Below are 18907 nucleotides of genomic sequence, written 5' to 3' on the forward strand. Positions count from 1 at the left end.
AAGAGTTATGGTTCCAATTACAGACTATCGATGAAAAAAATTGTATGACAGTTTAAAATCCAATATATTTAAAATCCAACATATTAAATGACTCCACAAATGTATTCAATTTACACCAAGAGCAACGAACCAAGAAACTTGAGTTTTAAGATAAACACTCAAAACCAATACAGAAAACTACAAATTTGACAGATCATAAGTCATGAAAAGACAAAAAAAGATGAGCTTTAGAGTGAAATTTCAACTGCTTACTCTCTTTCTTGTCCAGAAACTCATATTAAGGTTGAATTAATACATGTATATATATTTCAAAAAAACCCAATAACATATTAACTCAAAACATATTATACAGTGCAATTTGGACAGCTTAACCCCAAAATATACATTATATATATAAATAAATAACTATAAAAGTATAAATCGTAAATATTAAAAACATTTTTTCACAGTATATATAATATATAATAATATAATTAAGTCAAAAACTATCCAATATTGGACTCATTTCAAAGGTATTAACGAGACGATTATAATGGTGTAACTTGTTAAAATAAAAATGTATTTTTTAAACATGTTTTAATTGATATACGATAATCTATGTTAATTTGATAAAGGTTTAAAATGAAATATTTAAAAATAAATGACGTAAAATAAATAAATAAATTAATTATAAGGGTATAAAGTGTAAATTTAAAATTATAATTTAAAAAAAAATTGGTTGTGAGAGGGTGAGTGTATGTGAGGGCTGAGTGTATGTGAGAAGAGGAGGAGGTGAAAAAGTGAGTATAAAAGGTATTTTGGTCATTTAGAATTTTAAGATTTTAAGACTTTTGCTAAATTTGCTTAATAAAATAATATAGATAAATATATGTTTTTAAGTAAAATAGTAGTGTATTTCAATTTTCATTAATTTTAATATATTTCCATTATTTTATACGAATAACAACACATTATAATATCAATTTATTGATAATGTTATTCTTCTACATTTTAATCATGGTATTAAGTGACGGACCTAAAAAATGTGTTAAGCGGTTGCACCTTTAAAGTGAATCAAAGACTCGTAAAGACATCATATGCCTTTTAATCGAGTCGATCATTTTGAAAGATTTTTTAAGTTCGGTTGATTTCGAGATATATTTTTTTCGGGTTTTTAGTTGATTTCAAAAAACATTTTCGATGTTTTTAATTAATATATCTTATATTTTTTAATATCTCAAAATACCCTTAAAGATTAACTTGTGCAATTTTTATACCAAAAGAAAATATACTTAGGGGTCGTTTACTAAACACTTACTTGGTAAGTGCTTACCGGATAAATTTCCTTATCGGATGAACATGAGAAGGACCAAGAATCTTAGCGGGTAAGAGCAATGAAAAAGATAGAGAGTCTTACCCGGTAAATAAGGATATCGACTCTTACCCAGTAACTTGTTGCATTCGATATGTTTTAATGTACTAAAATCTTATGTATAAAAATAAATTATAATATTAAATACTATTAGTAAGTACTTACCGGATAATATTTGGGTAAACCATCGATATTAATTATAAGTTGATAAGTTAGGTGGGTCATGTACATGTTGTTGGAGCCTTCATAGGTCAACTTGGTTGTCTTGTCATTTGATAGTTAAGCAAGAATAAACGAAAATTGAAGTATATTGTAAAAGGAAAATATGTTTCATAATAGAATTAAGCTAAAATATTTTTAATTAATGATATGTATTTAACATTGTTAATGACGTTTCAAATGTAACATATAATATGTGTATAATTAATACAACTCAATCAATTAAAATATTTATGAAAATGATGAGTGTTCATCTATTATGACTTGAATTTTTATGAAAGATGATTAAAGTTATTAATTATGATCAATGTTTTATATTATGAAACAATCGAGATATTAATGAAACCATATGTTTCACTGGATTAAATGGGCGATTGATATTGGATTGTAATGGTTGTATAGATACAATAAGTTGTATATTAAACCACATCCCTCCTCTCTCTCTCTCTCTATATATATATATATATATATATGATGAACGTTCAATAATTATTCATATCGAATGTAGACGCACATGTCACACTTTCCTTTATCCCCATATTCACAATCGAAAATCAGTTTGCAAATTGAACTTGTATGTATACACACACACACACATATATATATACACACAGAGAGAGATAGATTCATACAAAATCTATAACCAAATAAGATAATAAAAAACGGTATATGTGATTTTATACTAAAATCACGTCGCACGCACACATTTTCAATGACCGTTGATGCAAATCACATGTAATTATAATATAATATAATTGAATTCGTATTTTTTATTATTATTGTACTTATTCAGGGGGTGTTTGAAATTGCTTATTTAAAACAACTTATATTTTTCTACAAAAGTCCTTATCAACTTATTATAAGTTAAAATGGTTTAACTTCTTCAAAAATTTCTTATTACCGATTTGACACCGGTATAAGTTTTTTATCCAAACACTCAAAAATGCTTATTACCGATGTCATACCAGAATAAATTAATAAGTTGTTTTTTATAGACAATCCTAAACACCCCGTAGAATTTCTCTCTCTCTCTCTATATATATATATATTATACATATAAATGTTTATAAAAGATGATGATGATGATGATGATGATGATAAGCTATGCGATCTTTGAACAGTGGCTTTTCCACATATGGGTGGCTTAGTAGCTCTTGTGACTTTTCAACCTCAATTTTGGAACGATCGAGGAACCACAAAATTGCGTACGTGGTGTTTGACAATTTTTGTTTTTTTTTATTGAGGTTAGGTTTTCTTAATTAATAACGCAATTATAAAATATCTTTATTTTACTTTTTAATAAATTTTAAAGTAAATTACTATAAAAATAATATTTTTTTGTCTCTACAGTTTTAAAATAACACGATTCTGGTTTGTAAAAAGAAAAAAGTTTAAAAAAATCCAACAAACTATCTGATTTTGAATGATCAAGTCCTTAAACTATCCTTCTTAATAATAAAACTCTTAAACTTTCTAAATCAGTTATTTATAAAAACATATTAATGTGATAAAAACTATCTGATTTTGAATAATCAAGTCTTTAAACTATCCTTCTTATGTATTTTAGAATTAATAACGAAATGAGATGATTTTTCTCTCTTGATTCTTGAATCGATTCATTGTATAACTATAAATAGTGGGGGAGGGTGGTAGGGCCCACCTTAAACATGCAAGCGGAGACCACGTGTTGGATACTTGAACAAAGGTATCCACAAACCAAACCTTATTACATTTTCTTTTCATTTAAAAAATAGTCCATTCAACAATAATATATAAGAAACTAATATTTTATTATAAATTAGAAGAGTAGTCATAAAATGCAATGAAATATATTTTGATTTTAATATTTCGTTTTTTTTAAGTAATATGTATCAATAAACAGTATTTCATGTTTAAAAAATATTTTAAAAGTTTTTGTCAAATGTTTTATAATATAACTAGAAGGGTACTCGTGCAATGCAACGAGATAAATCTCCATTTTAATGTTTAGTTTTTATAATTCTCTATCGATGTAATACGATTTTATGTTGTTTTGTGAAAACGATTATGTTTTTATTTTTGAATGAAATATAAATTTGAAAAAAAACATAAAATTTGAAAAAAAATAAATCGATATTAATATGAAATTAACTATTTAATAATTCTCGTTTTTTTGGTGTAACTTATTTAATTCAATTTTTTATTATACGTTAATTTAAATTTAAATAATATATTTTTTTATAAAAATAATAATTAAAAATAAAAACATAATCGTTTTCACAAAACCACATAAAATAGTATTACATCGATAGAGAAGAATAAAAATGATTATCTTAATTATAATTTAGATTTTCTATATTTAAAAAGAATGTTTATCCTGTATTTAATTATGTTTATCTGCAGTTAGTTACACGAATTTAAAAATGGAGCTTTAATAAGCTGTACTTATGCAAAATTACTTGTAATATTGAATTTTAAGTAATATGTATCAATAAACAGTACTTTATGTATAAAAAATGATTCTAAGAATTTTTGTCAAATGTTTTATAATATAGTATAGATATAGATTTTCAAAACAAAAGATGCATGATTTAAAAAATATGTAAGTCGTGTTATAATTAATTAAATAACATTTTTTTTCTTGTAATAAATAAAAGAGTGATATATAGAAAAATAGACACATACTTTTGAAATCAGATACTCGATTACGACTTGATAGGTTGAATCAGTTGTTAGCGGATATAAATTTCTTTGTAAATCACGAATATAAAATTAGTAAAAATTTTCATTTAAAAAAAAGAAATGTACTGTATTAGTTTACACATCACTGTCAATTAGGAGGAAATGTATATATCTTTTTGTTCAAAAAAGTTCCTGATTTATTTGTTCACAATTAAGTTCATGATTTGTTTCTTCAAAAAAAAGTTTGGGATTTATTTGTTTAAAAAAAGGTTCAATAACTTATTTCGTAAAATGATTTAGGAAATAAATTAGGGATTTATTTGTTAAAAAGATAGGCACTTAATCATTCAAAATCAGATAGGTTGTTTGGTTTTTTAGACTTTTCCCAAATTTTTATCACATTAACATGTTTATAAGGATGTATTTTAACCATTTTTAAAAAGTTCAAGGTGTTGTTTGTTTTTTAAGAGGTGCTGAAGTCTGATTTCACTTCTGATTTTTAAGAGGTGGTGTTGAATTTTGAAATCTGAATCAGTCAGACTGTTTGTTTTTGTAAACTGACAAACGTCTGAAGTCTGAATCAATAGTTTGCTTTTGTAACCAACAAAACATATGAATATGTATAATTTTTTATTTCGCTTATGTTTATGTTCCCTAGATTGCTTTAATTCTTTATTTTCCTCCAGATCAAGCCTTCCATCCTCAGTCTCCACCCTCATCCCACCACCATCCACCACCACTCCTTCTCTAAAATCCAACGCCTAAATCCACCTCTAAAATCGAAACAATCTCCATCATGACGAAAATTACAGCGACGAAAATACCTTGATTCACGAGGATAAAGGTGCACAACTACTGGTTTGCACAGGAACGAAAACACACAGTGGTGAAAACCCACAGGGAAGAAAATCCTCTTGATTTGGATCTGATTTGGGTCGATTTGAAGCCACCAGAGGCGATGGAGGGTGAAGTCGATCAATTGAGACGGTGAGAAGGGTGAAGTCGATCGAATGATGAAGTAGAAATCGGTTCTCTGGATGGTCTCCAGAATTAAGAGGAAAATAAGTGGCTAGGTTATCACTTAATTTTTTAGAGGAAAATAAGTGATAAGTGGCTCTGAAGAAAAGAAAAAAAAAGGGTCTGAATTACGTTATGTCTGACCGAATCAGACATAAGTGGTAAAATAAGAGTTTTTTAAAAAAACAAACACCACCTAAGGGTTTTATATTAAAAAAAATAGTTTAAGAACTTAATCTTTCAAAATCAAATAGTTCGTTAGGTTTTTCTTTGACTTTCTCCTTGTAAAAACATACAAACTTGGTCCATTAAACGAGGGGCATTTTCATCATTTTATCAAAACCAGTTTTATTATTTTGGTCCCTATTGTTTTTTATTAGGTAGAAGACAAAAAAAAAATCAATAAAAACACCAAAATACCCCTCATTTGTTGGATTTTTTAATTTTTAACTGTCATTAGAGGGAGGATCAAATCGAAACATGTTCGCAAACCACAACGGACGTCTTGTAAATTTCGAAACAGTAGGGATGAAAAGTGTGATTTTCGATAAACCACGTGTAATATTCAGATTCTCATTAAGTTTTCAAGTCAGTAGTTCATCTACATTTTTCATCCTTAGAGTGTTTAAATTTGAGTCCTCTTGTGTAATTATTGGATGGGAGGTTGTTGGTGCTTCAAAAACTCAAATAAAATGCATTGCGGAAAAGAAAAGAGTAGGTTGTGCGGATGCCATGCGGCTAAGCCCACAACAAAGTCCCACTTGCCACTGTTTGAGCCCGGTATGAAGACCGCAGACGACCATGGTGCGAGTAAACCTGCAGTGAAGTCGCATTAAGCACCGTTTGTGCACAATTTGAAGAATGTGGGCGACTATGGCGCGACTAAACCCGCGACGAAGTCGCTGAAATAGCTGCAGGCCACTAAAACTCGAGTTTCTTAAGCTTCGTCCTCATTTACTCCCTTCTACCCTCTCTCACTTCATTTAAACCACAAAGGGAACCCCGATTTTGGAAAGAGTATTTTATACTCTATTTTATTCATGGTCCGCCAATCATGCAACTACAAGTCAAAATTTTATTTAATTCTTCTATTTATTATTTCTCTTCAATAAAATGTTGATGTGTCGACACATGATTGGTGGACATGTATAAAATAGGAAGGTTTGGGACAGTTGATTTTTTCTCTGTGCCAAGAATCGCCAAATCGGCTAAAAAGAGTAAAAGTCTAAAACATATTAAATTGGTCTAAAACATGTACAACTGGAATAAACGTTAAAACATATATAATTGGACAAACGCTAAAACGCGTATAATTATGCCCCAAAAAATTTGGGCCCCTATTCCATATCTCCCATTAGAACACCTTTCGATACGATACGATACGACACGACTAGTTATGTTGACATCAAAATCTCAAGAGATACACCCTAACAAATCGAAATATTAACGTTAAAAGGCCAAATGTAAGAAACATTTGGCCTTTTAACATGACAAATATGATGAAACTAGACTCTAAACGTATTTAATGTCATTTCTTAATAGTTACATAATATTATCATATATGAAAACGTTGTACGAGGCTTTCGATGGGTCGTATATGATGATTTGTTTTTATATATTATCCACCACGACAATTCTTCCATCTTCCAAAATACAAATAGTCTGAAGCTCGTTGGACACATTCCAAAAAAGGTTTAACTTGAACAAATATTGTTTCGACCACACACCTTGTTCCTTCATCACCCACACATCTGATCCATTAAGCCACCTGCTAAACTGCTAACCATGTAAAGACATCAGTGTCACGTACCCAAAATAGACGATATGTAATTATCGTGACTGCTAATTTGACGGGACCCATCCATTTGTGAAATTACCATCTCCGTCACATTTTTGACTTTCCAAAATTCTATCTTTCCATCGTTGTTATCAAAAGCCAAAAGCTTATACAAAACTGTCAAGATATTGATTTTATAAAACATGTCTTACTCTAAACCAAAATATTTGAATTCATCTGTATTTCATAAAATTTATTTTTATAAAATCTATAAGACTTGTGTTCATTTTAATATTCTTACCCACTACAAAATACTTATCACTTAACCAAAGGACCTTTGGCCTAGCGGTATTGTAATCTTTGTCCTTCTAGCAAATCAGGATTCAAACCTCACCGAAAGTGATAAGGGTGTGTGAGTTTATTTGTTACATTTGTCGTATATAAATATTATATACTTCAAAAACGTATTTATCACTTACATTCTATATTGACATTTCAATTCGAGTTGAAGTTTGAATAACTATTCATCTGGAATTGTATTTTCTTGACGATCTTCATGACACACATTCGAATAATTTTTTTTTTCTAAATTAAAGAGTTACGTGCTATTCAAGTTGATATGTGATTTCTTGACTTTTGCATACTTGAGTGTTTTTCACTTATGATATGATCTTTGAAATTTTCACACCAATGTTTTATGCTCTTTATGTTTGACCTAATTTGATCATGACTTGAATATTACTTAATTATAAATATTTTATAATACATCAGGTATTAAAATATCAGTTTATAAAAGGGAAAAGTCTAAAAAAACTTGTTGCACTTTTCAGTTTTGAGAGAATAAGTTCTTGGACAATTTTTTTGAACAAATAAATCATTAGACTTTTTAAAACCGGTTAAATAAATCTTTTTTAACCTATAAAACCGGTAAACTAAAGGGTAGTTTAGTCTTTTTAACATTTTATTTAGTTTTCTATAAAAAATAATTGAACATAAAACACTAAAACCAACATCTCTTCCTATAACCTACAATCAAACTAACAACATCTTCAACGACTAGTCTTTGTGGTCTTTTCCATCCTAAAACTGCGCTCTTTATCCTCTTTTGCTCACCGATGAACCCCATCCCCTTCCCTATTCTCCTGTGAACAGCCCCTCTGATGAACATAATATAGAGAGAGGACGGTGGCATCTCAAACAAAAGCAAGATATCAGACGATCACAATGAAAAAAGAACAAGTAGGATATATCTATACTATATTATAAAACATTTGACAAAAACTCTTAAAAACCATTTTTTATGCAAAAAATATTGTTTATTGATGTATATTACTTAGAATTCAAGATCACAAGTAAATTGTGTGTAAATACAACTTATTAAAGCTTCATTTTTGAATTTGTGTAACTAACTATAGATAAACATAATCAAATACTTGATAAATATCTCATTTTGAATATAAAATATAATTAGGATAATCATTAGTTATAACAAAATACTTAATTATTATCTTTATAAAAATTATATTATTAAACAAGAAATAAATCATTTCGTTATTAAATCTAAATTAAATTATAAAAAATATTGAATTAAAATAATTACACAAAAAACCAGAGCTTTAAATAGTAAATTTGATATTAATATCAAAAAAAAATTTCCAAATTTTTATGATATATTTAAATTTATATTTTATTCAAAAATAAAAACAGTATCGCTTTCTTAAAACCACTAAAAACCGTATTATATCGACGTAAATAAATAATAAAACATAACATTAAAATTGAGATATATCTCGCTATATTATGCAAACATCCTTCTAGTTTAAAATAACAAGGATGTATTTAACATTGTTTGAATTATCCAAGGATATATTTATTTAAAAAAATTGTCCAATGACTCAATCACTCAAAATATGTAAATCCATTGGGTATTCTGGTTTTTTCCCTTTATAAAATGATTTATATCTTTGTTAATCATCAAAACAAATGAGACTCTCAAATGTATGTAGTTTGTCAAAATAATTATGTTCATTTTTACTGAAGCAAAAAACGATTTAACGCGTTTTGTTTAAAAGATGGACAGATGGTAACAATTTATAAGTAACATGTATGAACTCGTTGAATTATATTATAACCTATAATATGGGATAGTTGCACAAAAAATACAAAAACAGTGATTAAACAAATAAAATTTATAATGTGACGATCAAAATCAATTATTTCGATCTAAGTAATATCAACTGAACTAAATCATTGCTTGTGAGTTGAGTCTTATTACTGATAAAATGTATATTTTGACTACTAAAAAGAATATGAATGTTGTTTGTATGAGAAATAAACCACAACCATTTTCTTGAATGATCGATTGCACTAGTGACCTGCACCCGGACTTGGACCTGAGTTCTTAAGTTCTCCAAGCAAGTCAACGTTTACAAACTTGTGTCCTACTCCAGGGCTTGGTCCATCTTTAATTCCTCCCAACGTAAACTTGTGTCCAACTCCAGGACTAGGTCCGTCCTTGATTCCACCAAGCGTAGTCTTGTCGGTGAACCCATGTCCGATGCCAGGACTTGGTCCATCCTTGATTCCACCAAGCGTAGCCTTGTCGGTGAACCCACGTCCGATGCTAGGACTTGGTCCTTCCTTGATTCCTCCAAGCGTAGCCTTGTCGGTGAACCCATGTCCGACTCCAGGACTTGGTCCGTCTTTGATAGCACCCAAAGAAAAACGGTTGAAAAATACATCATTATAGTCAGAGCAGCTAATGGTATTCAAAATATCCAATGGCCGAGCAGTTGTTATAAAGAATGAACCAAGAAAAACGAAAAGGGTTATGAGGAATTCGAACTTGAGAATTCTTGGCATCTTGAAGATGTTTGTATGAAGAGAGGGTAGTTATGAAGTTTCTTGTTGTGGTTTATGTGTAAAACTAAAAGGTTTTGGTTCATATTTATAGACAAAAAAGGGGAAGAAATTTGGATATTATTTAATTAATAAATATAGTAATAGTATGGACTTGTGACATGGGAGTCTAAATTGGAATCAAGTGGTGGCAAAACCCTTTTTTTCAATGGGAATTGTGATTCGGTTTATATATATATATATATATATATATATATATATATATATATAGATTTGGGATCATGTGAGACCAGCCTATTTTCGTAAGACCCGTGAGACCAGCATTTTACACTTGAAACTTCACAGCAAAAATGCTGTGAAGGTGACTTTTTAAAATCTTCACAGTGTTTTTGCTGTGAAGGTTCGACTTTTTAAAACCTTCACAGTGTTTTTGCTGTGAAGTTTACGTGTAAAAATGTGGTCTCACGGGTCTCACGAAAACAGGTTGGTCTCACGTGAACCCAACCCTATATATATATATATAGAGAGAGAGAGAGAGAGAGAGAGAGAGAGGTTGGTTATTATACAACCTTTGGCATTTGTGTAACCAATACAACCCAATCTCGACTGTCCATTTCATTTGATTAATATATGCTTTTATAAAACTTTTGATTGTTTTCTAATATAAAATATTGATCATAATTAATGAACCATATTCATCTTCCATAAATATTCAAATCATAATAAATGAACTCTCATCATTTACATAAATATATCAATTTATTGGGTTGTACAAATGCGATGGGTTGTATTTGAAACAAACTCTCTCTCTCTCTATATATATATATATATAATTTGGATTGAAATCACATATTTGACTAAAAAAATTCTAATAAAAATTTGTATATTACAATCTTTATCATTATTTTATAATAAATAAAATTAATTAATTTAAAGCAAAACTATGTAAGAGCTTCTTTGTTTTTTCAAAATTACACCTCATAATACCTCTAAAGTCTAATTCGTTCAGACGTTTGGATATTAAGAGTGTTTGTTTTTTTTAAATAAGAGTTTAAAAACTCTAAATGCCTTTTGAAACTTTAAATGGTAAATGTTACCCTTAATACCTTTTAATCTTAATTCGTTCTTTATCACATGATTCATATTTTGGGGGCTGAATGGGATTTGTTAGCAAAAATATTCATCTTTTATACTTTTATAAAAAAGCTATTTGTCTTTTATATTTTTGCACTAGTTTGACTAATTCAGACTTCAGACGTAAAAACAAACAATCTTACTGATCCAGATTTCAGACTTCAGAAGTAACTCTTATAAATCAAAAGTAAAATCAGACTTCAGACTTCAACACCTCTTAAAAAAAATTATTGAATATTCGACCAATAAAACATTAAATTAAAATTACGTTTTATTGCGACAAAGTATGAAAGGAAGTGTAATTACTTCCTTTAAATACATACACCAATAATCAACTTTTAATCAACTTTTTAAATACAAAATATGTCATTCGTATAAATCAATTATTTAAATATTTATAAAAATGATGAGATTTATTTATTACAACTTGTATTTATAAAAGATGATTATAATTCATTAATTAAGATCAACATTTTATATTTAAAAAATCAAGATATTTATAAAATCATATATTTATTAGATTAGAAAGACAATTATAATATAATTGTATGAATGTTATGATTTGTTATTATATGTATTTAATATTATAGTGGAGACTTCGGATCACATGGGACCAGTTTGTTTTCGTGAGACCATTTTTTTACACTTGAACTTTCAAGTAAAATCCTGAAGACTACCTTCACAGTGTTTTTGCTGTGAATACTCGGAATTTTTTTTCGTTCACAATATTTTGATATAAAATTTCAAGTATAAAAATGTAATTTTACGGCTCTTACAAGATAGTTGTCGGGTCCAAATGTTTCTGTGTAACATGTAGACATACATGTTTACATATATACACACGTGTATATATAGAATGATGACCATGACCATGACCCATGCAATCTTTGAACAGTGGCTTTTCCACAGTTGGTGGCTCACTGGTTTTTGTTTGACTTTTCAACCTCTTAACATTGGAACCATCGAAGAACCAGAGTGTTTGACCATCTTTGTTTTTTTATTGAAACTTTTAATGGTTTGAGATTAGGTTTTCTTTAAACAATTAACGACCCAAAATTGTGGATTTTATATTAAAGTCAAGGGTTAGCATTCAGGGTGCTTAAAAACTCGATCAATCTGATCAATTCAACTTAACTCAACGTGAAATAACTCAATCTGGAGCAATCAGATTTTTAGTCGAGTTGTAAAAAGTCAAACCGTAGGTATTAGATTGATATTTGTTTATTGTTATTTGAACCCAACTCAACCCGATGAACCCGATATCATTTTATTTATTGGATTTAATATGATTGTTGAATTTCTATTAATATATACATTAGACAATTACACTATCATCTATGCTCTTCATATACACATATTTTCAATCTATACACATCTTTATATAACTCATTCGTATATATGTTCAGTAACTGTGAACATATATATGTAAATTGAGAAAATTAATTGAATATGATATATAGTATGAATAAGTTATATCAAATGGTTGATGATGAAAAAGAAATTATGAGTAGAGAAATAACATATTCAAAGTTAGAAAAAATATTTTAATATATCAAAGTATCAACCCGACTAACCGACTAACCCTATCAACCCGTACGGGTTGGGTTAGGTTGGGTTGCACTTTGGTTTGAGTTAGGTTGAGTTAAGATTTTTCAAACCGTAAGCATTGATTGGGTTGTTCAAATGTCTTCAACCCAACCCATAAACACCCCTAGTTATCATTATATCTACTCTGGGATTTTGTGTTCGTCTAGTCTTTTCTTAACATTTTAGAACTATACAGTTGAGCCATTATGGACTTGAAGTAGAGACCTCGTTCGTGAAGTAAATCATCGCACCTACGGTTCAACCAATTGGGAGAGAATCATGTTATTTTGTTCAAGGCTCTTTTGAAGAGTAATATGAAAGTTTTACGCAGGGCTCTCTTGACTTTAGCTTAATCTTTTCTTTTTACCTTTCACAAATAACCTGATTCTATGCTTAAAGAACCCATTCAACTTTTACAAGATCCTACACATTTGATTTTTTTTCTACCGAAAAACCAAAAAAAATAAATTCATATCAATATCTGATATATTGCTTTGTTAAAATCCATTTCCATATAAAGCATTTTAGTTCTTCGGTATGGCTTTATTATTATATATATGTGTATATATATATATATATATATATATGTGTGTGTGTGTATATATATATATATATATATATATGTGTATGTGTGTGTCTCTCTCTCTATATATATATATATAATAAAGCCATACCGAATTTTGATTTTTAGAGCCAAACTCAAACCAATCAGACACCACTCTTGTGGTTAACACTTCATTAAACTTAATTATAAGCAACAGAAGACCCTTCTGATATTTAACAACCGATACATAACAAAGATATCATCCTCACTTTGACATCTACCGACACTTAAAAACCGGTCTTTGATGTCATAAGATAACAACATAAGCATATCGAACCAACCAATAGATATGAGTCATATGACGTTAAATGAGCAAAAAACGACTACTCGTATAAAAAAAACTTCCTTCAAACGCCATCTTCGACAAAAATAGTTTAGTGGCCACGGCCACGATGACTTGGACCAGAGTAAGCTCTTCTCCGTATCAATCCAATTTCCAACGACAATCCCGAACCCCCAACTCCAACACCACGATCATGATGGTCGTCAACAAACGGTCTATAGCCTTCAACCACAGCCGTTAGAAACATGAAGTACACGAGAAACACGAGTACCGTGAAATGAGATCGAAACAAAGGTGACATTTTTTCCTTCTACTATAATCTTATCTATCGTAATTAGAGTTTTAATGAAGGTACCAACTGTGGGTTTTATATGTGAATTCAACAAGAACAAATTGGATGAAATGTTGGAGGCTGTCGGAAATTAAGAAACAAACCGGGTGCCGGTTTTTAAGAATGTTTTGTCCGGTCCTTGGAAAAAAAAACCCGGATTAAACAAGAAATGCGTTCTTTCGGAGTTTGACCCACCGGTCAAAATTCTCTGCCCCATTTCATATGGGTGTTAAAAAAATCACATTCTAAATAAATCCAAAATTGAGGGGTGTTTGGGATTGCTTATAAAAATAACTTATTAACTTATTCAAGTGTGACAACGGTAATAAACATTTTTGAGTGTTTGAATAAACAACTTATACCGGTGCCAAACCGGTAATAAGGAGTTTTTGAAGAAGTTAAATCATTCTGACTTATAATAAGTTGATAAGTGCTTTTGTAGAAAAGCATAAGTCGTTTCAAATAAACAATCTCAAACACCCTCTGAATTCGAGTTCAAAAATTCAAATTTGAGTTTTGGTTTTACGTTCCATTTGGATTCAAGTTCGGGTTTTCGTATTTGGTTTCGGTTTCGTTTTTTTAATCGGATCGATTAAATTTGAGCGTTAGTTTGAAAATTGAATTTAAATAGAAAATTAAATACAAATTCGTTTCGGTTTTGAGAATTATAATGCAAATTCGGGTTTGGGTTTATAAAAAATTCAAACATAACTACTTGAATCAGTGAATCGAATAAACTGAAAACGGAATAAGTTGCGTGTTATTAAACTTGTGGTATTAAATGTTTTCAACATGTCTTTTGACTCAACAAGTTAAGTTAACAGTCAAAAAATGTCACCTCGTGATTGATATATGATTTTTTTTTTGATTAACCTGGATATCCAACTCGCTATGCGGGCCGACTAATCCCAGGACGACCACCTGCTTTGCAGATAGACTGGAGTCATCGCATTTGAATCTTCGTGGCCACAAGGGGATTTTTATTCCTCCTTATATTTGAACCTAAGACCTCCTAGTAAAACAATATTTACATAATGATAATAATGACACGTAAATTTAATTTGTTATCGTTCATTGCTTTATTGAGTAATGGTAGAAAACATATGTTTATGCATATATAATATTACATATATAGAGACTTTATGCCATAAGTCATGCTCTAGAAAAACGTCATGACCTCGTCATAGCTTCCAAGTGCCTTGTCACCACACTATACCTTATGCTATTTAGAACCTTGAATTTATGAGTTAGACTTGTTGGACGTCAAGACCAATCTTAACTGAAAACCAGTTAAAAAATGCTAACAGAATTACCAAATATCAGAAGGATAGTCACAACTTGATTGAGCCGATACTGTAAACCTTTAATTTTAAACCGTTTTATCATCGTTGTAGAAACTACTATTATAAAAAGAAAATCATTCATAAAAAAAATACAATATCTAGAAATTCATTTAATTAAAAACAAATTTAAGCCGATATAATCAATCACACAGACGATTGTGAGAATTACTATTAACAAACAAATATGGATTAATGTTTTCTATTTAGTATTTTTTAAGTTTACTCGAATTCACATTATGTTCCGTAAAACTTTTTTATTAAGGAAAAAGAAGAAGAGTAAAGTTCGATTTTGGTTCTTGATATTTGTAGTTTTTAACGGATATTGTTACTAAACTTTAAAAACTCGGGTTTAGTCCCTCACATTTATCAATTCATAAAATTTTTGGTCATTTTGTTTAACGGTCGTTAACTTTCTTCATTAAATCCAATTAAATGAGAGTTATTTTTGATATTTTTACCGCTTTTATTATATTAAAATAAAGATACATATTAAAATTTTAACTTTAAATTATAAAACAAAAAAGAAAAACAAAAAACAAAAACGAAAGGTGGTGCTTAATTATTATTTTTACAATTAAATTAAAAAAATAGTGAAAATGATTAAAACACTTAAGGTTGTTTGTTTACTTCTTTATAATTTCATTAATAGGCAATCTCTGAATCGTTAAGAGGTGAATTTTGTTTGGCATGCCTCTTAATGGTTCTAAAACCCTCTGAATGATTTTGTATCATCGATCTCTCTTAACCATTAAGAGCTCTAATTTCATCGTAAACAATTAACAAACAATTATATTTCATTTTGCATTATATCATAAGAAGCATCTTAATCATTATGATCACTTAATGATTTTGCATAAAATCATTCAACAACTTCCAAACAGCCCCTTAGTTTTACTAGACTTAATAAAAAAAGTATAAATGAATTAAAATCGTTGAAAATTAACAAATATAAACAGTCAAAGAAACGATGATATCGGTTGAAAATTATAAATAATAGGGACCAAAATTAAATTTTATTCAATAAACAAAGTGCGAGAAAGATCCAAAAAAATAAGAGAATTAAAAAAAACATATCAATAAAATCTAGTACTAATCATCATTTTCAATCATTAGGTGAAATAGTTATTAAAATAAAAGTTTTAAAAATATATTATTTAAAATAAGAATAAAATGATTTTCATTTAATATGTCTTTAAAATAATTATATTTTAAATAATATAAAATATTAAATATTCCCTTTAAAAAATTGTAAAATGACTATTATAAATTCGAGTCAAAATTAGAATCCACCAAACGTTTAGGTGGCAGAAGCAGAGAAGGCCGCAAAAACGGAACGGAAGAAAGGTGGATTTTCCTTTCATGGTTTTTGAGTGTTAACAAATGAACCACTCAACTTTTATTATTTTCATTTTGACCACAAAACTTTTTGTATTTCGCATTACATAGACTATAATTTGAATAGTAGACAAATTTTGCATGTATTGCATTTAGATCCCTAAGCTATTCACTAGTTTATAGATCTAGTTATGAATGGTATTATATCCAATTCGTGACTTAGTATCATTTATTTAACGCTTAGCTTACTGGGTATTCGTCTTATCAAATAAACATGACAAATACTGAGAATCTTACCTGGTAAGAGCGATGATAATGATGGAGAGTTTTATCTGATAAGTGAAGGTGACGACTCTTATCTGGTAATCATTTAGTAGATAAATTATTGCATACGATATTGTTTTGATTGACTACAATGTTTTTTTTTATTAACCTGGATATCCAATCCGCTATGCGAGCCGACTAATTCCAGGACGACCATCTGCTTTGCAGATAGCCCGAAGTCACCGCATTTGAACCTCCGTGGCCACAAGGGGATTTTTATTCCTCATTGGATTTGAAACCTGGGACCTCTTGGTACTTTTAACCTTTGGAGGCAAGCTCAAACCAATCAGGCACCATCCTTGTAGTTAATTGACTACAATGTTACCCGATAAGGTAAATCAAAGCGTCAAACTTTTACAGATAAGTGTCTACCAGATAAACGTTTGGATAAACAACTCCTTAGCTTTAAATAATTTATTGCCTGATATTAATTTCAACTAAATGATTGATATGGTGGTAATGTATTTACACTTTATAACGCACCAAGTACCATATTTAGGTTTCAAATTCGTTTAATAGGTCATTTATCAAATGCTTGTTGGATGTCATTTACTTTACCTGGTGAACATGGCAATGATCGGCAATTTTACCCGTTAAGTGATGAAAAAAAACTCTTACCTGGTTCGTGCTTAGCAGGTAAAGGATGTTTATCAACAATTCATTTTGATAAATGTGAATGTTACCTAATAAAGTAAGTAAGAGTGACGACTGTTGCTAGTAGTCGCTTACTGGGTAAGCATCTGGTAAAACGGGGCCTAAGTGTTATTAACAGTTTAAGGGTTACGCTTGAAAATTTTCTCGACCATATGAAAATGACATTTTACATGGATTACATAAACTAGATGGATCAAATATATTACATAAGAAAGTTAAACAAAATTAAACTGTTTGAATAAAATAAATAGCTTTTTTAATTTTTAATTTACTGTTAACCATTTATTATGAGTTTATGACCGTATAAAACGGCACCCATCATCCAAACTGTTGGAATCCAATCTTGAAAACAGAAAGTATTTGTGTAACGAAGATTTATCTCAAACAAATGTTAATTGTTGTATTTTATATACCAGATAGTTAAAAATACAACAGGTTTGTGAAAAAACTGGCTAATAACAAACTAATATTAATGAGTTATTTATTTATCTCTTAATAGTTCCATTAAAAGACAACCTCTGAATCATTAAGAGGTGAATCTTGTATGACAAAAAAAAAATATGTCTTTTAATGGTTCTAAAACCCTCTAAATGGTTTTGTATTTTGAATCTCTCTTAACCATTAAGAACCGTAATTTCATTGTACAAAATTATCAAACAATTATATTTCATCTTGCACTATATCATAAAAGCCTTTTAATCATTCTACACCAAACTATTCAGTAATTGTCAAACGGCCCCTAAAAAGACCTATCATTAAACATTGGTAAATATTTATATAGAAAATGGAAAAGAAAATAAAGAGAATCCCAAATGTATTGGAGAATCAGAAAAGTGTCAAAATTTAAATCTATAAAACTCCACCAACAGAATGAAATTCTTTTCAAACATTCCGAGTCAAAGATCAAAATCACCTCAAATCCACAAATGGGACCCACAATCCTAAAAAGCCCATGGCCATTTAGCAACATTGACTTAACAATACTAACTTAATCATCTTCAAATGGCTTCAATTTGGTTGGATTCGTTTAGGGTTTAGGGTTTAGGGTTCAGGGTTCAGGGTTCAAAGGTTAAGTTTTTTTGGGATCTCGGTTCCATAGTTTCTTGTTATATATTCTTGATATACGATTTCCGTTTTTCTTCGTCGACGTCACTGCATTTCGAAACTTAGATCATGTGGATGTCACTTACTTTACTTGGTGAACATGACAATGATCGGCAATTTTACCCGTTAATTAAAAATATTATTTTTAAAAGGTTATTTAGTAAAATAACCGAAAAGCCCATCACCGTCCTTTAGGTTGATAAAGGCAGTATCTACACACCTACGGTGGAGATTCTTGCCGGCAGCCGCTGCACCATTCTTTTCCACCCCCATCTCTCCACCACCCCTTAAGTTTCCATATTCTCTTACCCAATATAGCACGCC

The 18907-nt window shown here is 29.5% G+C and overlaps 1 protein-coding gene across 1 annotated transcript; it reads right to left on the reverse strand.

Moving 5' to 3' along the window:
• Nucleotides 1–9215: 9215 nt before the first annotated feature.
• LOC112515998 lies at nt 9216–9904 on the reverse strand. Its single transcript, XM_025122996.1, has one exon. It carries the CDS (start codon nt 9885–9887, stop codon nt 9393–9395), a length of 495 nt encoding a protein of 164 aa, XP_024978764.1. The 5' UTR covers nt 9888–9904; the 3' UTR covers nt 9216–9392.
• Between the last annotated feature and the right edge of the window lie 9003 nt (nt 9905–18907).

This window comes from Cynara cardunculus, assembly GCF_001531365.2.
Source record: "Cynara cardunculus var. scolymus isolate 2C chromosome LG 7, CcrdV1, whole genome shotgun sequence".
Lineage (NCBI taxonomy): Eukaryota > Viridiplantae > Streptophyta > Magnoliopsida > Asterales > Asteraceae > Cynara > Cynara cardunculus.

What these genes read in the sequence shown, in the direction of transcription:
- LOC112515998 (XM_025122996.1), bottom strand. Translation starts at nt 9,887, where the DNA reads ATGCCAAGAATTCTCAAGTTCGAATTCCTCATAACCCTTTTCGTTTTT.